Genomic DNA, 23,798 nt, shown 5'->3' on the forward strand with positions numbered 1-23,798 from the left:
CAGCTGAATCTTTTCAAAATTTATTTGTTGTCCCTGTGCCAACTTTTTTGAGACCTGTAGCAGGCATCAAATTTGAAATGTGCTTTCCTGTAGCTCAAATAGTAGAGCATGGCGCTAGCAACGCCAAGATCACGGGTTCGATTCCCAGGGAAAGCAAGAGCTGATAAAAATGTAAAAACTGTAACTTGAATGCAATGTAAGTCGCTTTGGATAAAAGCGTCTGCTAAATGCAAAAATGAGATCACTTAGTGGATAAAATTGTAAAATTTCTCTGTTTAAACATTTGTTATGTTCTCCATGTTCTATTGTGAATAAAATATTGGCTCGTGTGATTTGAAAGTCTTAGTTTTCATTTCATTCAAATTTAATGTTATAGGATTTTCATTAAGACCCTAATGAAAACTTGTGGAAAATGGGTTTTAACTATTTAGAGGAACAGGAAGAAATAATAAAAAATACTAATATTCTAATATTCTGACATACAGCTCTTAGACTGCACAGAATAGAGAAACATTGCCGATTTTGCAAAAGTTATGAGTAATGAAAGTAATTTTTCTTACAATATCTGACAGCAACAGAAGATAAGATGATATAGTTTAGTCCACAATCCATCTTATCAGTTACTCCTAAACTCCTTATAAGAAAGAAGGGGTTTCTGGTCTAGGTAGAACCAATGGGATACATGTGCTCACATATGATTTTGCTGAGTTTTGTAGCCACATGTACCAGAACTGCTGCTCAAAATCCTGTCGGCTGACTGGTTTTCTCATTACATTACAGACAACATGAGGATGTGCTCCAGATACTTTAGCAAGGACTGTATACTGTAGTTATAAGTAGGTGCTGCATTGAGAGACTATTGAGACTGTATTAAAAATGGTACTGTATTAAAATAAACTTGTCTCTGGTAATTCATTTGGATTGTGTTGTAGTTCAGTGTAAAGTCTGTGTTTTATTGTAAACAGTGTTAGTAGCAGATGGGGATCTGTAAAGAGTAACCAGCAGCCTTTTTACTACACTTATATCCTGCTTTTTGATAGATTTGATTTATATAACTCTTTGAAAAAGTTATGTTTTTATTAACTTATAACCAGATTATTATTGCTTTTATTGCTTCTCCCATTACTAAAGAAAATATCTGCATTCTTGACACTGTTAAAATATTCCACTCATATCCTGAAGAGGGAGCAAGAGATGAGGAAGCTGACAGAGAAAGTGAAACTATTACAGCAGGATCTGTTTTGTTTCTTGAGGAAGTGAAGTGCATTGAGAGAGAAAAACAGTGAGTATCACGAGTTCACAATTATCTTTGATAGCCAAACTCAATCCAGACTGATTTAAAGTGAAGTACAGCAGCAGGATCAGATATTCTGAAAGTAGTTAAAATGACATTAGGAGATAAAACACAGAGTCTGTAAATCGTCTGATTCCAGCTTTACTTTCATTTTAACACAGTGCTCGTCTGGACTTGTTCTGCAGTTTGTGAATAATGTGATTCTGTGTAAATAATATCAGGATGAAATACGATACGATTCACCTCTATTAAGCCGGGCTGTGCTATTTTCGTCCAATTTTGAGCCGAATTCTGGCTCGTGCGACTCTTTTTTTTTTTTTGTCGGGCCCTATTTCCGCTTTGTCGTGTGTCGTTTGTCGTGCAGTGTTTGCTCGATGTACAGGGGGAAATGAGAAGCGATTAGCCTCTCCGGACAGGCAATCGGATGGTCGGATGAATTTCTGACATGTCGCCCTTCGTGAGGGTATCGCACAGCTGAAGCAGAGCTACGAACCACTGTCCTAAACTGCTTTTTCCCTCACTGCGCCTGCGCGGAAATATAACCATTTAATCTTTAATGCGGTAAGAAAGAAAACGAAAAAAGGAAGATCTTTTGAAAATTATGTTATTATCACGGGAAATGTGAATCATTGCCCATCATTTTTCAATTAGTAATATAGACAAACAAGTCGCAGCATTACCAGCTTCACTAACAGTACTGTAAGTTACAGTAGGGCCTACTGAAAGTAAAGCTGGCAATGCTATTTATAATTAAAATTCTACTGAAAAGTTGGAAAAACATGTAAAAGAACTATATCTTTTAAAGAGAATAAAAAATAACATCAAAAATAGATCGGTCCTGTCTGTTGTTTATTAATTCATGCTGTGACGTTCTACTATGTTGTCTGTTGACACTGTGGAACATCATACTAACGTTAAGGAAACTGGGCATTTTTATATTCAAATGTTACAAATCAACGTTCCTAGAATGTTACAAATCAACGTTCCTAGAATGTTACAAATCAACGTTCCTAGAATGTTAGAAATCAACGTTCCTAGAATGTTGAATTTTAAAACAAAATTAAGTTGAAAGAACGTTTGAGGAACATCATACGTTTTAAAACGTTCCTCTAACGTCAAGAAAACTGGTCATTTTTTTATGTTCCCAAAACCAATAATGAATATTTGTAGAACGTTCTTATAACAAAATTCTGTTAGCTGCGTGATGCTTTTTATTTTTTAATTATTTTTTTAAGCTATCTCTGGCTATCGTCCATATACTGTGTCATCATCTGCGCAACTCGAGTATTTCACACGTATATAAAACAGCTGCAACAAAAATATTCCTTGTGTTTTTCATAAAAACATGAATTACCACGATAGGGGTATATTCTGTTGGGTTCTTCAGAGAAGCACTTGTCTTTTTTAACAAGCAGCACAGTGTTTGACCTAAAATATTTTTGATGGTAATAATAGATGTATGAAACTTACATTTCACTGACTCTGTATAATTGTGTATGTGAAGAATAAAAATCTTGAATCTTGAATGAAAACATGACGAAGGATTCACATATTAAACTCACCCACAGACATACCAGGCCAATAAAAGCGCTTGATTATGGCATCCAGGGTTTTTAATGCCACAGTGAGCACCTATTGGGCTGCTGTGGAGCTCTTCAAAAAGTTCTTGGGCACTTTTTTTCGTGCTGACCACTTTTGCCAAAGTACCTTCTTTTTTTATATAATACAAAGCTTCATCTGAAAAGTATAAAAATCATTATAAACAACCAGTGAAGCCACTAAATCCAGGTGTACATTTTACATTACTTTCAAAAATTAGAAATATAAACTTATCTTGTCTGGAAAGACCCTGAGGTATTTTTCCAAATCTTTTAAAGTCTGTCAGTGCTTTGAATTCAGCCTCATCCATCTTCAACACAACAGTGCAAAATCTAATAAATGAGTCCTATACAGCAGCAGGATCAGATATTCTGAAAGTAGATAAAATGACATTAGGAGATAAAACACAGAGTCTGTAAATCGTCTGAGTCCAGCTTTACTTTCATTTTAACACAGTGCTCGTCTGAACTTGTTCTGCAGTTTGTGAATAATGTGATTCTGTGTAAATAATATCAGGATGAAATAGTTTTTCATGTGTGCAGGTCATTACTGAGGACTGACTGATGAGACAGAGCTGGATTTGAGAAAATTAACTGCTGAGATGATTCATAACTCACTCTGTGTATCAACATCTGTATCTGCTTTTAGATGAAACCATGGCCTCCAGAATGAATCTCTCTGAAGAACATCACACACAGATAAAGATAGTCAAGAGGTGAGAAAACTGAATATGTTTCACATTTTTAATGTTCAGAAACAATAAATGCATGCTACAATAACACGATTTCAACCGTGCCCCTCAGATCTTTGAGTCAAGTGGATTTTGCATGCAGCTTCCAAAAGACACAAATAGCTGATTAATATATGTTTGTCTCTGATAAACGATCACACCGGTGTGATTAGATGTTCGGTGCTAAATTCAAATCTGTGTTTGCTCAACTTCACTGTCTGGCACGGAGCCAGAGACTGCTGTGTTTTTAGCTCCAGCACTGCGCATTATAACCAATCACACATGATTCTGTTGAGCTCATGAGTACAATGACCAATAAGAGGCATTCAGATGAGTGTTTTATTCAGTGTGAGCGCTCCCTGAATGAATTCTGCTCTCATGAGTACAATGACCAGCAGCTCCAGTGGCGCAGATGCTAAATCAGTTATGGGAGGATTTTTGACGCGATCGACTAGACTTTTCTCCCTTTTCAAATCTCATATCACATCGTAAAGGCATTTATTTTTAATAAAAATGAAAGAAATAACCAAAAAGTTGAAAATACAGTATCGGGTAGGTAGGGTTAGGGTAGGTGTAGGGAGGGCTTTATTGTATCAATAAGGTGGCATCCATTTAATAATCTGAATTAAAATGATAATTTACACTCAATACGTTATTATTGCATACTGGTTTATAATGTATTACAATACTGAAGTGCAGATAATTGCCACTATTTTGCAACAAGTAGTATAAATAGCAGAAAATCCTGCTATTGTAACATAGTGTAAATATAATCTATAGCTATTTAGTGTAGATAAAATCCATTGCTATTTGAAGGTAAGAAAAATGACTGCAATTTGAACTGAGGAGGGCCTATAATCAGTCCAGGGCAGCTCTGCGTCATCATCCGTCCCTGCACCAGTGTCTCTGTATTGCTCTATTTTATTCTATAATGCATGAATGAAGAGGGCACATGGGCCAGATCCTTTTATTGATAGAAAATAATACTTTAATCTTTTAACTCTCAAGACACAACACAGTCCTCCATGAAAAAAATATGTACATCGGTTGCAGATATTTCTATGTTCTTTCAACATAATTGATCTCGTTTATGTTCCCTAACTCCGTGTAGAGCTCAGATCCATCCACAGCGAGAGACTAAATGGTGATGGGTGCGAATCAGTTTCCTTCACAAAGGAGCGGGGTTTCTGAAGAACTCATAACTAAAGTAAAAAAGTAAAGTAAAGTCGTGACGTATTGTCAAGTATGGTGACCCATACTCGAAATTGGTGCTCTGCGTTTAACCCATCCAAGTGCACACACACAGCAGTGAGTAGTGAACAAATGCACACACACACACACACACACACACACACACACACACACCGTGAACACACACCCGGAGCAGTGGGCTGCAGCGCCCGGGGAGCAGTTGGGGGTTCGGTGCCTTGCTCAAGGGCACCTCAGTCGTGGTATTGAGGGTGGAGAGAGCGCTGGACATTCACTCCCCCCACCTACAATCCCTGCCGGCCCGAGACTCGAACCCACAACCTTTGGATTACAAGCCCGACTCTATAACCATTAGGCCACGACTTCCCCGTGGCCTAATGGTTAGAGAGTCGGACTCGTAATCGAAAACTACTTTATTTAGCTTCAACATGACTCAAAAAATATGTACATCGGTTGCAGATATTTCTATGTTCTTTCAACATAATTGATCTCCGTTTATGTTCCCTAACTCCGTGTAGAGCTCAGATCCATCCACAGCGAGAGACTAAATGGTGATGGGTGCGAATCAGTTTCCTTCACAAAGGAGCGGGGTTTCTGAAGAACTCATAACTACTTTATTTAGCTTCAACATGACTAATTCTATATGATTGAACATCCTTACAGAATAAATACATGCTACATGATTCAAATATGTTTAGATGAGGAACATAAATTAATCATGTAGGAAATATGAAATGCATATTTAAAAATTCAACAACCTCCCCATCGCTATTATTCAGTGAAAGATGAACATTAAAGTGAGTTTGAAACAGTAAAGGTGTTTCTGTCAGAGCAGTGTGAGATTTTCAGAAACAGTTTGTATTGCTGTTGTGTTTCAGTCTGTGTGAGAATGACTCTCCTGAACCCAGCTGTGTGTCCATCAAGAGTGACCAGTCAATGAATCATCCAATGAATTTCAGCTCGGGAGAATCATCTTCTGATCTGAGGTGCTGTTTAGTTTACAGTATAATAAATATATATAAGATATTCATTCATTTACTGATCTGTATTAAATACTTCCATACATGTTTATATGCATATATTTACATGTTTTTAACTACAGTCAAAAACATGAAGGACCAGAATCACATTCAGCAAAGAAGAACTTAGACTCCATTTTCAAGGTTGGTTTTGTGTGTGTGTGTGTGTGTGTGTGTGTGTGTGTGCGTGTGTGTGTGTGTGTGTCCATCCCAACACAATAACTCTCTGGGTAAAAGTAATAAGAAATGGGTAAATCTGTGACAGCCAATGCAGTCAAACTCCCTCTTTTAACCTCAGTATATGTAGACGCTGATGTCTGAGCAAACAGTGGAAGTTATTAGCAGGTGTGATATAATTCAGTGATGTTTAGTATTCATGCCTTTGACTAAACAAAATAATATTCACTATTTCAGGAGCTTGAGCAGAACATCATCTCTGTGATGAAGAGTGAGCTGAAAGGTTTTAAGAGACTACTGAGTCCACATTACCCAGAATGCTCTGAAAGAGACCATTATGCTGACGAGGGTCATATCAGAGTCAGAGAGGGGCTTCTGAAGATCACACTGATCATCCTGAGGAAGATGAACCAGACAGACCTCGCTAACACACTACAGACCAGTAAGAGCTCTGGATCAGCTGATTATAGCCTGTGTTTTTATTATGAACCTTCTGTCTCTGAATCTCATGACACAATCTAATATCTAACATATCAAACCTAAAAATACATTTCTAAAATATTGCTCTGCCAATAACAAGAATTATTTCCTTTGCTCAGAACTGATGCCTGTGTATCAACAAAAACTCAGATCCAGACTACAGGATAAATATCAGAGAATCAATGAAGGACTGTCCAATCATGGAGACTCAACACGTCTGAATGAGATCTACACAGAGCTCTACATCACAGAGGGAGGCAGTGGAGAGGTCAATAATGAACATGAGGTGAGACAGATTGAGACAGTGTCCAGGAGACCAGAGACACAGGAGACACCAATCAACTGCAATGACATATTTAAACCCTCACCTGGACAAGACAAACCCATCAGAACTGTGCTGACTAAAGGAGTCGCTGGAATTGGAAAAACAGTCTCTGTGCAGAAGTTCATTCTGGACTGGGCTGAAGGAAAAGCCAATCAGGATGTTCATTTCATATTTCCACTTCCTTTCAGGGAGCTGAATCTGATACAGAAGAATCTCAGCCTTAAGCAACTTCTAAACCACCTTCACACAGAAACCAGAGAATTTAAGTCAGCAGATTATGAAGACTACAAAGTCATGTTCATATTTGATGGTCTGGATGAGTGTCGACTGCGTCTAGATTTCCAAAACAATCGGAGCTTGTCTGATGTGACAGAATCAGCCTCAGTGGATGTGCTGCTGACCAACCTCATCAAGGGCAATCTACTTCCTTCTGCTCTCCTCTGGATCACCTCTCGACCAGCAGCAGCCAATCAGATCCCTCCTGAGTGTGTCCACCAGGTCACAGAGGTACGAGGATTCAACGACCCTCAGAAGGAGCAATATTTCAGGAAGAGAATAAATGATCAGTGTCTGGCTGATAGGATCGTCACACACATCCGATCATCAAGAAGTCTGTTCATCATGTGTCACATCCCAGTCTTCTGCTGGATTTCAGCCGCTGTTCTGGAGAGGATGATGGGTAAAGCAGAGAGAGCAGAGATTCCCAAGACTCTCACACAAATGTTCACACACTTCCTGATCTTTCAGACCAAACTGAAGACTCAGAGGTATGATGGGAAATATGAACTTGATTCTGATCAGGCTAGAAAGACTATTCTGTCTCTAGGAAAACTGGCTTTTGAACAGCTGGAAAAAGGGAACCTGATCTTCTATGAAGAGGACCTGAAAGAGAGCGGCATTGATGCCAGAGAAGTGTCAGTGTACTCAGGAGTTTGTACCCAGATCTTCAGAGAGGAGTCTGGACTGCAGCTGGGGAAGGTGTACAGCTTTGTTCATCTGAGTATTCAGGAGTTTCTTGCTGCTTTATTCAAGCTGCTGTCCTTTTCTGAACAAAACACAGGACTGAGGAATATATTCAGGTCACGTGAATCAGATAATATGTTCATGACCAGTTTCCTGAAGGGAGAAGTGGACAAGGCCTTACAGAGTGAGAACGGACACTGGGACCTTTTCCTCCGGTTCCTTCTAGGTCTCTCACTAGAGTCTAATCAGACTCTCTTACAAGGCCTCCTGAGAAAGACAGTAAGCAGCTCTCAGATCAATCAGGAAACAGCTGAATACATCAAACAGAAGATCAGGGAGAATCCCTCTCCAGAGAAATCCATCAATCTGTTCCACTGTCTGAATGAACTGAATGATCGTTCACTGGAGCAGGAGGTACAAACATACCTGAGCGGAACAGATTACCGTCGTCTCTCTGGAGTCTCTCTGTCTGCTGCTCAGTGGTCGGCTCTGGTGTTTGTGCTGCTGAACTCAGAAGAAGAGCTGGATGAGTTTAATCTGAGTAAATATGATCCATCAGAAGAAGGTCTCCTGAAGCTGCTGCCAGTGATCAAAGCATCTAGAAAGATTGAGTGAGTATTTTACAGTGTCTTTGTTTTATTGACTTTATTGTGAACAGTAGGCCTGTGTTTCTCTACACTGTTTCTGTATATTTTGAGGTCTTTCTTATTTGACACACTCAGCTAACATCACAGAGCACTCTACTAATGACCTGAAGTGTTGAATCAAGTGTGTTTGATAAGAGAGATTCATCCAAACTGTGCAAAGATGAGGTGTCTCCAGGAACAGGGTTGTTACTCTCTGATATTACAAATACTGGATTAGAATTAAAAAAAAATGTTTCTTTGTGTCTGTGTGTGTGTGTGCGTGTGTGTGTGTGTGTGTGTGTGTGTGTGTCTGTGTGTGTGTGTGTGCGTGTGGAAAGCCATATAAACAGAGGAGCTCATAAGTTTTTCAGCCTGGTTCATATGAGAACCTGGAGATTTGGTTTGGTCGTCACACAGGCCACGGCATGCAGTGTGACCCATAAAATATAACTATAAAAAAATTAATTAATAATAGTGATAATAATATTGCACTTTATTTAGTTTTTATTTAAATTAAATAATAAACTAAATAATCAAGTGTGATAATACTATTTTATTTTAAAAAGGGAGTATTACATACACACACAATTATTTTATATTAAAGTTAAAAATAAAATGCTAATATTTTGACACATTATTATTTTTTTAATTGTAATTTTCATCATTTTCAAAAGTGAAATCAGCTAGCTTTTATTTTGTCGGGTTGCCGGCAAGTAAGTTTATGCGCTTCCGGGTTTAGAGCCGCTGATTGAAGAGCGTCAGTGAATGAAATGTCACAGTTTTGCTTTGAAAACGGCAGCGGCTAGATTATGCTTTCATGAACATTCCTCCATTGTAAGTCTATGGGATTTTTTGTCTGTTTTTTCGTCCGCTGTGTGAACATCGTAGGTCCGATCACTTAGAAAAGATACAGCACTCATCTCCTCAATGATCCGGTTGATTTAACACCTCATTCATGGGTCTGTGACAAACAAAAAAAAAACTACAGTAAGTTATTATATTATTAAACACAAAAACTGTGTGAAAATACTGCCAAACAAAAACATTTCATGTTAAAGCGATAGTTCACCCAAAAATTTTAACTCTGTCTTCACTTTAATTATCTTCAAGTCATTTCCAAACAGCATGACAAACACAATGATTATACTGAATGTGCTCAAGACTAATGTATGTTTATCTCGGCTGGATAAAAGAAGCCAGGGTCACACTAGTAGCCTAAAGTTTTGATGGATGATGATTGTCATCAAGGTAAAGATGATTACAGTCACATACAGGATGGTGCATTAGGTGTGTGTTGTGTCTGTTATTTGATGCACAAACAAACCGTGTGTATTTGTGCTCTCGGTGCACTGATCACTATAATATCATATTTCTGCTTGAACACAGCTCAGGATATTCACCTAGTTGAATACACAGAGTTTAATAACGGATGCTCGTGTGTTTTGGAGAAGTTTGTGAGGATCAGTGGTGTTCATGTACATACGGGCATCAGACGCTCAAACAGCTTGTTCTGACAGAGGAAATATTCACTGATGCTGTCGAGCTGCCTTCAGATCGCTGAGTTCAGAGATACATACTTTTACATACTTTGTAGATATTCTATACAACTTTAGAGACATTTTTGTGAAGTGTGTTCATGGGATGCTTAAATCTTTCTTGAATTTGCTTTGTTTAAAATAATTACATGAAAATACGAAGGTTTTAGTGAATAGAAAAGTTTGGGCTTGCAGTATTGATTTGAAGAAGAGGGGGTCTTGGAGTAAAAGAAGGTTGAGGACCACTGCTTTAGGGAAATGCAGGCACGGTTTTATGGGGGTACTAAGAATTGAACATTATTTATTTATTTTTTTTAAATAAAATAAAATTTAACTTAATGCAAGATAAAGATACATCCCAACCAGCTTTTTTATTTAGGCCTATTTATTTGATATGCATTTTATTATTTATTTATTTTCCACTTGGTAGATCTCAGTAAGTTTCTCATTTGAAAAGTAGATCCCCGCTCAAGAAAGTGTGGGCACCCCTGGGATATACACTTATTGTTCCTTCACATGCTATCGGAGTAATCAGGAGATTGGATGTGAACGGCCTTTCAAGTCATATTTACTGGGAAATTCAGAAATAATTTTGATACCAGAGTTTCTGAGTTGGGCGGGTCATAATCTTTAAACATGGTGGAGGGGACAACCATTGCTGCTGTCTGTTCTCACAACAACTACATCCCTTTGTCTGGTCGCTTAAGTACTGTATTTATAGGCTAGATATGAACGATCATTCAAAGCATATTTTATGTTTTATAAGCAGTGAAATAAACATGTATTTGACTGAAATTGTCAGAAAACTGCATGTATAGCGCGGTGAATGTTTATATGATTGTCAACCAATGGGATGCTACATTTTATTCTTTCCTACATTAAAGCACTTGAACACAACAAGCTCGTAATCACGACTTCATAAGTGAGAAATAGGAAATTTCCGATAGCACGAGAAGGCAGCATTATAGACCAATGTACAACAAAGTACATAAGTGTCAGCCAAAATGAAACATACAGATACATTTTCTGAAATCATAATGACTAGTAGATCATGTGGAGGCTGATGTTTCCTCAAATCTGTGTCCAGGACAGAACAGACTAAAGGCTCATGGATGAATGGAGCAGTAGCACGTCATCAGAGACCTTTTGATTTCTGTATATCACTGATTAGCAAGTTGTACTGAAGTGACCAGAACTACACTTTCTGTTCTGAGCAAGCAGTAGGCGGCCGACTTAAAGGTGCAGTGTGTAGATTTTAGCAGCATGTAGCGGTTGAGTTTGTGAATTGCAAGCAACGGCTCAGTCCCCCGCTCACCGCTCCCTTTAGAGAAGCTACGGAGGCCGATTAAGGGCTAAGATGTCGTAGTCTGAGACAGCAGAGAGTAGCCAGCAATGAGGTTTCTTTACAGAGGGAAATTAAGGAAGTATATTTATTAATTATTCAACAAATCGATGTGTTATTGCAAATATTATTGCAAACAGTGTTCGGCTAATGTATGTTTCTGTTGATGTGTGTGTGTCTGTCTGTGTGTGAGAGAGAGAGTGTGTGTGTGTCTGAGTGTGTGTGTGTGTGTGTCTGTGAGAGTGTGTGCGTGTGTCTGTGAGTGTGTGTGTGTGTCTGTGAGAGTGTGTGCGTGTCTGCCCGTGTGTGTGTGTGTGTCTGTGAGAGTGTGTGCGTGTGTGTGTGTCTGCCCGTGTGTGTGTGTCTGTCTGTGTGTGTGTGTGTGTGTGTGTGTGTGTGTGTGTGTGTGTGTGTGTGTGTGAGAAAGTGACAGTTGAGATTCAAATTCATGAACATTCCGTCATTGTAAATCTATGGGATTTTTTTGTCTGCTTTTTCATCCGCTGTGTGAACATCGTAGGTCCGATGACTTAGAAAAGATACAACACTCCTCTCCTCAATGAGCCGGTCGATTTGACACCTCATTCATGGGTCTGTGACAAACAGTGAATGAACTTAATTAATCTTTATTTTTTCCTGTATTTTCTCTGCAGTCTTTCCTGCTGCAGGATTACAGAGAAAGGCTGTGCTGCTCTGAGTTCAGCTCTGAGATCAAACCCCTCACACCTGACTGAACTGGATCTGAGCTTTAATAATCCAGGAGACTCAGGAGTGAAGCTGCTCTCTGCTCTACTGGAGGATCCACGCTGTAAACTACAGAAACTACAGTAAGTGTTATTATATTATTAAACACAAAAACTGTGTGAAAATACTGCCAAACAAAAACATTTCATGTTAAAGCGATAGTTCACCCAAAAATTAAAACTCTGTCGTCACTTTAATTATCTTCAAATAATTTCAAAACAGCATGACTGTCTTCTGTGAACATAAGAGAAGATATTTAGAGAAATGTTTTTTATCCACACAATGGTAAGCAATAATACCCAAACTTTGGTTACACTGTAAAAAATGTCAGACCTCCTCAACTCTCCAACAAATTTTCTAGTGACTGATTACATCTACATTTCTCCATCGGCCCAACTGGATTTCTGCTAACTGAATTTGATCAATTGTGGCAACAGTCTGTTATCTGTTGAAATTAAACAACTGCTAACTGTCCAAAAATTAACCCTCTGGGGTCTGAGGTCATTTTGGGACCCTTGAGATTGACATGCCCTGATATTTGTGCTTATTTCAGCTTCTTATAACATACTATTGACCAACATGTATTTTTTTTTGTATTCAGCACAAACTGTGCTACAATATTATGTGACCAATATGGATGTACATGTCTGCATTTCTTAGAAAAAAAATATGCGTGGTTTGTAAGTTTTGAAAAAAAAAATGTAGCTGAAATAAGACCATAAAAGCCACACTAAATAGTCCTGAATAAGACTTTTGAGTAATCATTCTTGTAGGTTAGAATATTTACTTCACAATTATCTGAAAATCATTCTGCTTACTCATTCACAGAAAACAATATATTGATTTAAATGTTTAAAGACATGTTTTGTGATTGAAAGCCAATATGCGAGGGAGTGGTAATGGTCTTGAATATTAAGTGATTTCACCTGAGAGACAAAGGGCCCTCCCCTAAAGCTGCTAATGGCCCATCAGTGTGACTGTCACTTTGAGGCAAGGTGAAATGCTGTGAGGCAACCTGAAGAAACAATTTCAGAGGGCTCCAAGATTTTAGTCTATTTTATTGTAATTGCTCTATGTTTAGGAACTAAATGTCTTGCATAGTATAAGTCAACTGACATACTTTACAAAATTAAGAAGTTTTAAGAAGGGGTACAGAAGACTGTGCTAAAGAGACATTCAAGGCAAAACAGTGCAAACCGGGACAATGCAAGAAGAAGTAATTGTGTCCAGTATACATAAGGACATATATAAGGAAAGATGAGAGCATTACAAAAGGCAGATGGTTTGTTAGGCCCACTCACCCACCTATGTGTAACCTACTCACTCACATGGTATTGCACATAAATACATGTTGTTTCATGTGTAAATCCAAGTATATGTTCTAAGTTTTATGTAGTGTTACAAAAGACAGTGCAAAAGAGACATATATAGACTCATGGGAGAATGCGAGTCAGCAGACGTCAGTTGAGCTCCAGTTTCCCGTGCCGGCCGGAATCACAGAGTCTGTGGAATCATATCAACATCCGTCTCTGTTTTCCATGACAGAGTGGACTGCCTGGAGATTACTTGCTTGTTTGCCTTGGCTCTCTTCGAAACAGGTGCTTGAATATTTTCCTTGGCAAATCTGTAAAAAAAAAAAGGAAGTTAGTAGTAATATATTATCACAACAGTTTGTGTAGTGTCACACAAGTACATGTTTACGATGTAAACTCAATTGCATCTGTAAAATATCATGTCTGTGCACTTACTCAGTATGATTCTCGATCGCACTGAAACCTGAACGACACCTGCGTTTCCCTTTGCGAGGTGCTGATGCAGGTGAGCATGATGCAGCCACATGCCTAAAAAAAGTTAGCAAAATCCAAAGCAAACCGATGGCCAACTGATGGATACAATGTGTGTCTATATCTGCTGATGGCCAATTACACGGACAAATATCTGTTGATGGGCTGTAAACCACACGTATTTACAGCTTTTCAAACATTTACACCCGAGAAATTTGTGAACGCCAGCCACCGGACATATACTAGCACGTAGAAAACATTTACACCTAAGAACAGATATTTGTAAACAAGTTATGTTGAAACTACCCCACACTGAGCGAAATGCATTAGAAACAACACAAAGATATTCAGAGCAGATATTCCACAACATCTATACATTAGGCACGATAGTATTGTAGCATGACAGTGTTATAAGCTAGCCCAAACTGAACGGAATATATTACAAATTCATTTAGAGTATCACATATTACAAACCCAGAAAAGTGCTTATATAGATTCAATTATTCATATTAATTATTTAACCTTACTTTAAAGCGATAGTTCACCCAAAAATTAAAACTGTCTTCACTTTAATTATCTTCAAGTCATTTCCAAACAGTGTGACTTTATTCTGTGAAACATAAGAGAAGATATTTAGAGATGTTGTTGTCCACACAATGGAAAGCATTGATACCAAAACTTTGGTTGTCAACAATGTTCAAAATATGATCTATTGTGTTTGACAGAAGAAAGAAGGTCATACAGGTCAGGAACGACATGCAGGGAAGTACATTATGACACTTTATATTTTTGGGTGAGCGTTTAAGAATCAAAATGTAAATGATCAAACACAATGATTATACTGAATGTGCTCAAGACTAATGTACCGTATTTTCCGCACTATAAGGCGCACTTAAAAGCCTTTAATTTTCTCAAAAAACGACAGTGCGCCTTATAATCCGGAGCGCCTTATATATCCTTTTCACACGCGAGTTTAAAATATTCTAGCTGAGCCCCCAGCGTGAGTTTTTTTCAGGCGACCATTATTTTAGAATGTATAGCCTTATTGTTTCCATGGTGACGCGTCGTGCTTGTCATGTGACACACCGCAGCAGCAATAGCGCTGTATGACACATGGATCGCTTTTACTTCGTTTTTTCCTTTTTTTATTATTAATATTCACAAACATACTCACAATATTATGAAATATCTGATATTCCGATTCTCAAATATGTGCAAGTAAATTTATTTGGTAGTTTAAATACTTTTATAATCACTGTTAGTTGATCTATACCGGGTGATGGGCGCTGCCATGTTTGTTCGCGCTGAATCTGAGCTGTGGGAATAAGACCATGTAAATTCATCCTCTCTTCCCGAAAAACCTTAAAGTAAGTCTCCGGTTAAACTGGGAGAAGAGCAGAGTAAACTTTAAAGTTATCTACACAATCTGTATATGATATCAATAAAACATGTTGTCAGATTATATTTGTAACGATCATTATTGCTGCTTCTATAGACATCAGCGTGTATTTTACAAACTATAAATGTATGGTTTTGCTAGTACTTATGTGTTTTTAAATGTCTGAAACCTAAAATAAGCATTATATGGTTGAAAACACTGAATATTTGTGATAATATGACAAGCGCTCGGCAGATTTGAATTCAGCAGTTGATGACGTGACTCACTGAAGGTTCTAATCACACCGGTGTGATCGTTAATCGTTATTGTTAATATGCACATCAATGTTTGAACAACGTTACCATGGGAGTGAACGGAGTTGTCAGAACGCTTAATACAGTTTGACTTTATCTGACTGTTTTGTTGACATTCCCTTTAGCACAGCTCCATCTAGTGGATGCATAACGCAAACCCAGTCAAACGTTTGACTGCAGTATCTTCTGTTCTATGCGCCTTATAATCCGGTGCGCCCTATATATGAAAACAGTTCTAAAATAGGCCATTCATTGAAGGTGCGCCTTATAATCCGGTGCGCCTTATAGTGCGGAAAATACGGTATGTTTGTATAAACCAGGGCAGGGGTGCCCAACAGGTCGATCTCGAAGGCAGTGCTGGTAGATCACACTTTAGGTCAGTGGTTCTCAGCCGGGGGGCGCGAGATAACTTAAAACTAAAATATAATATATTCACTAATGTTATGACTAATATGTTAAATAATGTAAATATATATATATAAATAAAAGCACCACCTCTCTATGTATTCTGTGATATTCTGTGTTTCGGAGCAGCAGACCGTTTCTCATCTGTGTGAAATACAGACTGAACGGCTCAAAACCTCTGGATGAGCAGATGATACACAATACAGCTCTCGGCTGGATAAAAGAAGCCAGGGTCACACTATATGAGCATACAGTACTCTGTATGAGCATAAGTATCAGCCAAAATGATCAAACACAATGATTATACTGAATGTGCTCAAGACTAATGTATGTTTATCTCGGCTGGATAAAAGAAGCCAGGGTCACACTAGTAGCCTAAAGTTTTGATGGATGATGATTGTCATCAAGGTAAAGATGATTACAGTCACATACAGGATGGTGCATTAGGTGTGTGTTGTGTCTGTTATTTGATGCACAAACGAACCGTGTGTATTTGTGCTCTCGGTGCACTGATCACTATAATATCATATTTCTGCTTGAACACAGCTCAGGATATTCACCTAGTTGAATACACAGAGTTTTATAACGGATGCTCGTGTGTTTTGGAGAAGTTTGTGAGGATCAGTGGTGTTCATGTACATACGGGCACGACACGGCTCAGTTCGGCTCGTTTTGTGTTTGCACTGCAGTTTAGTACCGCTTTAGAGAGGACGGGATTATTCTCGTGTCGTTATAGTTGCACCGCCTCTACTGCCGTGACTCCTGAAAAACTTTAATTCTGCGTCGCTCCATCACGCTCTCGCTGGATCCGCTCCTCGGCTATCAACGAGAGGAACATCTGTACTTCCTCAACAGACAACGAAACAGACATTTTTTGGTTGTTTAAAAGAGGTGTTCATTCAAAACAATTGTGTTCGATCCTTCACTGGCTGTGCTGATTTAAATCAGTGACAATTTTCTCCGGCCAATCAGTGATCATCAGAGTTTAAACGTCATGTTTTGGTAACGGTACGGCTCGCTTGGAACCTCAGCCGAGGTGGTGCTAAAAAAAGAACCAGGTACTGTGTGATTGTGTGTGTGTGTATGTGTGTGTGTGTGTATGTGTGTGAGTGCATGTGTGTGTGTGTGTGTGATTGTGTGTGCATGTATGGGGTGTGATAACTGCAGTTTTTTCTACTCTCTAAGCAAACTGACAGGAGAATTAAGGTGCATACGCTCGCCAGCCGTTTGGCAAAAATCCCATAGTATTCAGGCGTTTGTTTGTTTTTCTTTAATTAATGGAATGCATAAATACAGAGTTGACATTTAAAGAATGATTGTACATAATATACAAAGTATCATGAATATACATTGTCAACTGAAATCAAGTACTAAAGATTACTAGAGAAAAAGTAGAGAAACAAATGAAGATTCAGGCGTCAGACGTAATATTTGACACGTTAGCCGTCACGGTCACGTCTCGGAGCTGCGCTCAAACTGCGCGGTGGTGACGTAGCAAAGAAAGGATTTTTACTTTGCGTCTAGAAAGTACTTGTGGATTAACACCTGGATAACATACGTATGAATAAGTACATTGATAATCATTTGTCTTTCTCCTATTTTGCCCCAAGGAAGGCTTTAAGATGGTAATGATCATGATAACAGTACCTGAATTACATATCTTTTTAATGATCAAATTAAATTTTACTAATCAAAGCATGTCTAATTAATTAAAATCATGAAACTTAAACAATTTAACATCAATTTATTTAGCAAAAAATACATGTTTAGGGCCCAATTAAATGTTTTATTTTTTCCAAACTTATGTTTTATTGTCTAATTATTTAAAAGTATAAAAACAAGTTTAATTTATTCTAACATTTATATTTTTTTCCTCAGAAACTCTGTGTTGTGTAATTACATTTATTAAGGCATAAAACATTCATTTTATCTTTTAATTAATGAAAATGAAAATAAAATCTTATTTTTTGGAAAATAAAGGGGATTTAATATTAAAATTAAAACATTGAAGAAATATGATTATTATTATAGTATGATTATTCCTTTAAAAATAAGGTTTTAATAATTTTAGTAGTAGTAGCCTATTACTGAACAATAGTAATATATTTCTGCCGCAATGTCTTCAAGTGAAACCAAACTTTTATTTTGACGGGTTGCCATGAATACTTTTACATTTCTATGTGTTTATGATATGAGGTAGAACATTTAGAAATTATTTATTTAGTTTCTTTTCTTTCTCTTTCTTTAAGTAGACTCATTGAGATATAGGCTATTCTAATAATAATAATAATAATAATATGATGATATGAGGTAGGGGTGGAACGGTTCGTGGACGGCACGCGCTAGGACCGCGGTTCAACTTAAATCTGGCAACGCATCTGTAATATGGTTTGTTATAAATAACACGTAAAACAAACAAGTCTATGGGATTTTGTTGTCTGCTTTTTTGTCCGCTGTGTGAACATCGTAGGTCCGATCACTTATAAAAGATACAGCACTCCTCTCCTCAATGATCCGGTTGATTTGACACCTCATTCATGGGTCTGTGTCAAACAGTGAATGAACTTAACTCATCTTTAGTTGTTCCCTCTCTCTCTGCAGGCTGATTAACTGCAGTATTGGAGAGGAAGGCTGTGCTGCTCTGAGTTCAGCTCTGAGATCAAACCCCTCACACCTGACTGAACTGGATCTGAGCTTTAATAAACCAGGAGACTCAGGAGTGAAGCTGCTCTCTGCTCTACTGGAGGATCCACACTGTAAACTACAGAAACTACAGTAAGTGTTATTATATTATTAAACACAAAAACTGTGTGAAAATACTGCCAAACAAAAACATTTCATGTTAAAGCGATAGTTCACCCAAAAATTAAAACTCTGTCGTCACTTTAATTATCTTCAAATAATTTCAAAACAGCATGACTGTCTTCTCTGAACATAAGAGAAGATATTTAGAGAAATGTTTTTTATCCACACAATGGAAAGCAATAATACCCAAACTTTGGTTACACTGTAAAAATTTCAGGCCTCCTCAACTCTCCAACAAATTTTCTAGTGACTGATTACATCTCGATTTGCATGTACACCAAGACTTGTGTAATTTAATCAGTTGAAGAGTATTAAACTGTCCCAACACAGGCATAATCTCTCCTGTGTATGTTTTCAACATGACTCTAGTGTCCTCCAGTGGCTCTGTTGAGAACGCAGCCTGGAAATGTTTCTCAGATACAGTTTTTTACAATCATGTTTGCACTAATAATAGAACCCTCATGTCATTTTTCAAAACTCTAGACACAAAACTCAAAACAGTCATTATTTGTAACACAGGCTATCCAATGTTCAAAACTCTGCATGTTGCATTCATATCTTTAAAGAAGCCTTGCATTTGCAGAAGCATTGGTTCAAAATACTAATTTATTATGAAATATCATAAGAACATTACTTTAGATCCCCCACTCACAAGATACCCATAGTTTCACTGTTTAGTTGTTAGTACAATCATTAAATATAGTTGTTCAAAACACATGATGCAGCTTTCATTATGGTTCTACACATTCATACATCATTGAGAAAAGTACAGACACTGGAAACATTACAATTTGAAAATTATTGATGAAATAATCAACACAACAGGTTTTTCAAAAAACTTTCAATAAGAGAAAAAAAAAGATAAGAAAAAACGACTTTAGGCCTACAGTAAAATGTCAACTGGAGTGTCCCTCACTGCACTTCTATGCTTTTATCAACCCTGTCTTGTGAGTTTGGCCACAGGTTCTCATCCACATCATAATGGATGTTTTCATCTTGGAAAAAATCTTCTGGTATGGCAAATACAGGCCTGACATCAGTCTCCTTTGATATCATTGCACATATCATCTTTGGCTTGGAGATGAGGGACTTGTTTGTGAGGTCTATTGTGAACCTTTGACCTCCATGTGAAGAAAAACTCCTCAGTCGGGTTACAGTAAGGAAAGGGGAATATGGGGTAAATACAAGCTGATAAACTGTGGATGGGCCTGAAACCATGATTGCTCTCAGTGCCGCCGCTAGGAGTTTTGGGCCCATTGCACTGATTTTGCTTTGGGTCCCCTCAAAATCACATTCAGTGTGGGGTGGTTAGGCCGCCAGCGAACATCGTTCTGGGCCCGTCTCAACCGCTGGGCTCTCAACCTTTCATCCATGTCATGGCCTGCCTCGTCCAAAAATATGAATGGTTTTCATCAGCTTCCAGCTCTATCAACCTCTAAAAAGACAAGGAAAAATAAATACTGATAACAATGATATAGATGTTTTGGGATTTCTTTTCTCCCAGCAACAGGCATCCTGAAACTGATCATACCTGAACATACTCAGTCCTCAGTTGCTTCACTTTCGTAATGTTGTTCATAATTGCACTTTGAGCAGCTGTATCAGTTGATGGTTAGATCATTGCAATGAAATGAATAAACACTCAATTCAGATGTAATGTGCGAGTTGCACTATGCGAGAAATAGTAATACTTTAATGTTAAGTTGTGTCAATTTGAACCTGTGATTTTAGTTCAATGAACAAAAGATCTTTGGCTCGTGTATTTTATCCAAGCATTTGTAAAAAGTGTTAAGTGTTTTGAAAAATGTGCATTTTGATCATCGGTTGTGAATTGTGTCTAGAGTTTTGAAAAATGACATGAAGGTTCTGTTATTAGTGCAAAAATTATTGTAAAAAACTGTAAGATACTCACGGCTGCGCCGGCATTCATTTCCATCATAATTTCCTTGCCATTTACATTAAATGTCTCTGTGAATTACTTTTTGCTGTTTTAATATGCGGCTTAATATTTACAAATACTAGTGTGTGTGTGTGTGTGTGTGTGTGTGCGCGCGCCTGTGCCTGTGTGTGTGTGTGTGAGAGAGAGTGTGTGAGAGAGAGTGTGTGTGACTGAGAGAGAGTGTGTCTGTGTGTGTGTGTGTGTGTGCGTGCCTGTCTGTGTGAGTGTGTGAAAGTTACAGTTGAGATTCAAATTCATGAACATTCCGTCATTGTAACTCTATGGGATTTTTTTGCCTGATTTTTTTTTCGTCCGCTGTGTGAACATCGTAGGTCCAGTCGCTTAGAAAAGATACAGCACTCCTCTCCTCAATGATCCGGTTGATTTAACACCTCAATCATGAACTGAACAGATAGATTCCTCTTTATTAATCACTTCCCAAGTCTAGAGAAATAAATCATAAGACAAACTAGCGTTAGCATAAATCTGTTGTATTTTCCTCTTGTTACGGTTTGCTGCAGGAGTTATAGCAATGTGTTGTGAATCTAAAGGAACAAAACAAAAATTAATATGTTATTAGACACAGGCTAATAAACAGGCTATTAAGCACAATATATATATATATATATATATATATATATATATATATATATATATATATATATATATATATATTGTGGTTATCCTTGCACCCTCTGAGTAAGTTTAGACTGGAGAGTTTGTGATCGTGAGATTCATGACCTCCGGTCGGAGTCAGACTCAAACACAACATCGAGTCCCTGATGAATGAATAATTGAAAATATAGGATGTACAGAATAATCAAATATCTCCATTTAAACTAACCAATATCTGTGATTAGTTACTAATTAGAAACACATTCTAAATTTAATGATCACTTGAGAATTGGAGTTAGATTAAAGCAGGAGTAGTAGTCCTTCACACATTATACCTTCATCCACGCTGCTGGATTTCATCATTGAGCCGATTAGTGATCCTTACAAGACTTATATATCATAGTTATACTATAATGTTACTCTTATTTTAACATTATCACCTGTATAGTACTACAAACGGTTTGAGGAGTGAAAACGATGAACTAGTTCAGCATCACAATCAGGAATCATGTAGAGTGAGTTAAATTAATGTCTCAGCTGCTGGCAAGATAAAATCTCTATAGCACCGATCCTGGTGTGAGAGAGAAAAGCAGAGCTCATACAAACACTCTCTCACCCTAAAGCTGAAACACAATCTCAGAGATCATTCATGTTCTTCACTCTCTGCAGGCTGTGGCGCTGCAGTATTGGAGAGGAAGGCTGTGCTGCTCTGAGTTCAGCTCTGAGATCAAACCCCTCACACCTGACAGAACTGGATCTGAGAGATAATAAACCAGGAGACTCAGGAGTGAAGCTGCTCTCTGCTCTACTGGAGGATCCACGCTGTAAACTGGAGAAACTACAATAAGCTATTGATTCAATGATGTAATTGATTATCTTGTATTAAAGCAGATCTTAGTGTATTTTATCTTTCTCTCTATTGTACAGTATTTGACAGAGGAAACTCCACAAGCTCCAAACAAGTGAATCAAAACAACACGTCCTGAACAAGACTGTCACCTGGACATTAATACTGATACTGATCCAGCAGTTTCATACGTGAAGGATTTTATTAATTTTTATTCAGCCTACATTTTTTTCCAGTCTCATGGGAACATTTGTTTAAATAATTAGATTGGACATACTAACTGCACTGTAATAATTTAGTGTGAAAGTACAGTATATTCCAGGTTAATAACTGTATTACTTTCACAGTAATTTCACAGTGGGACTTCTCTTGTATTGAACTGCACTCTCAGTAATTTCTTGTAAACAAACAGCGTCATACTGTGTTTTGTGCTGTGCATATGTATGAAGGTCCCCAGCATGTAATGCAGCATGAATAAATCATGCTGTAGAGTTTTATTTTTTATAATTCTTGTTGGTTTTGTGTTTTAAGTCAGAAATTTGAATATGAATATGCTAGGTCAAAGACAACAGTATAGTATATGACAGTCATGATCACAGTTTACCAGCAGAGTGCTCCAGTCTCAAGGAGAGAGTTTGACATAAAACATACTGTAATAAACTAAATAAATTAAATATGTAAAACATCAATTATTTATAAATAGATCTCTATTTTAACAGATCTAACTATGACCCCTCTGGGATTCACAAATCTTGGTAAATCTTTGCTTTAAATATTTTTTGCCAAGCTTTCTTCCAATGTGTATTATTCAATAAACTCATTATTCAGTTTCTCTTTTGTGGTAACTTTTTTGTCATGGAAATAAAATAAAATAAAAAAATACTGTTTAATATATTTATTAAGACATATTGGGTCAAATATATCTTTACCCCTGAAAAGCACACTGTAGTTTTTTTTTCCTGTGTTAAATAGTTTTGGTGTCTTAAAGTAAGCCCAGAGGATTACACTTACAAAATAAATATTAATAAGAAATACTTCAGTTGTTTCAAGCTATCAGGCTAAATTAACGACTGCAACAATTTATCCCCTGGTCATGCCACATCCCTAGAAAAATACATGTGTTGTTTAAGATAATCAGTTTATTGCCAAAGCATGGCATTTCAGGACACAATGAAAACAAGCAACAGTATCCAGCAATATCCTGTCTTATTCTTATTTGAAGGGACATGTCTTCCTTTTTTATTCTTCACCTGTTCACCTGTCATGTTATAAACAAACAAACACAAACATGTTTGGTGTCTCCTGAGAAGCATCACAGATCAGAATTTTTGTGAAAATAATGACTTACAACTGTGACTCAGTCCTGTTACTATAAAGACAGCATTAGCATCTCTGGGAATGCAGTGATAAGATTACAAGTCAGTTTTTGGAAAATAACATTTCAAATTGAATAGAATGGGACAAATCAGTTGGTTAAAATAGCTGTCTTTCATCACTCACCTTAGACTGAGTTTGATGTCTTTGGACTTCAGCTGTTGAGGTGTCTCAGGCTTTAGATCAGGAAGACATCCAAGATGTGCAATTTAATGAATGGGCTCCCAATACTAGGTTTGTGGACAGTCAAAAAGTGAGATTAGATGCAGATTGATGCATGTGACTCAGAAGGAG

General features: G+C 37.5%; 1 protein-coding gene across 2 annotated transcripts; it reads left to right on the plus strand.

The window, feature by feature from the left end:
• The first annotated feature begins 1,205 nt into the window (after positions 1-1,205).
• LOC306874660 (NLR family CARD domain-containing protein 3-like) lies at positions 1,206-22,989 on the plus strand. 2 transcript variants are annotated; one of them, XM_079424859.1, is made up of 10 exons: positions 1,206-1,282; positions 3,542-3,608; positions 5,711-5,818; positions 5,935-5,995; positions 6,266-6,470; positions 6,628-8,407; positions 11,953-12,126; positions 18,526-18,699; positions 21,953-22,107; positions 22,211-22,989. In XM_079424859.1, exons 2-10 carry the CDS (start codon positions 3,550-3,552, stop codon positions 22,267-22,269), a joined length of 2,775 nt encoding a protein of 924 aa, XP_079280985.1. In that variant the 5' UTR covers positions 1,206-1,282; positions 3,542-3,549; the 3' UTR covers positions 22,270-22,989. The 2 variants fall into 2 exon arrangements, with proteins under 2 accessions (XP_079280985.1, XP_079280986.1); XM_079424860.1 differs by having other exon boundaries at positions 1,209-1,282; positions 3,436-3,608; positions 22,211-22,962.
• Positions 22,990-23,798: the final 809 nt, after the last annotated feature.

Source organism: Barbus barbus, assembly GCF_936440315.1.
Source record: "Barbus barbus genome assembly, chromosome: 9".
NCBI lineage: Eukaryota > Metazoa > Chordata > Actinopteri > Cypriniformes > Cyprinidae > Barbus > Barbus barbus.

Bases quoted from the DNA above. Each gene is read 5' to 3' on its own strand.
- LOC306874660 (XM_079424859.1), top strand. From the start codon at position 3,550: ATGGCCTCCAGAATGAATCTCTCTGAAGAACATCACACACAGATAAAG. The intron at 5,819-5,934 runs GTGCTGTTTAGT...TTTTAACTACAG, and splicing joins GAATCATCTTCTGATCTGAG to TCAAAAACATGAAGGACCAG. The intron at 8,408-11,952 runs GTGAGTATTTTA...TTTTCTCTGCAG, and splicing joins AAAGCATCTAGAAAGATTGA to TCTTTCCTGCTGCAGGATTA.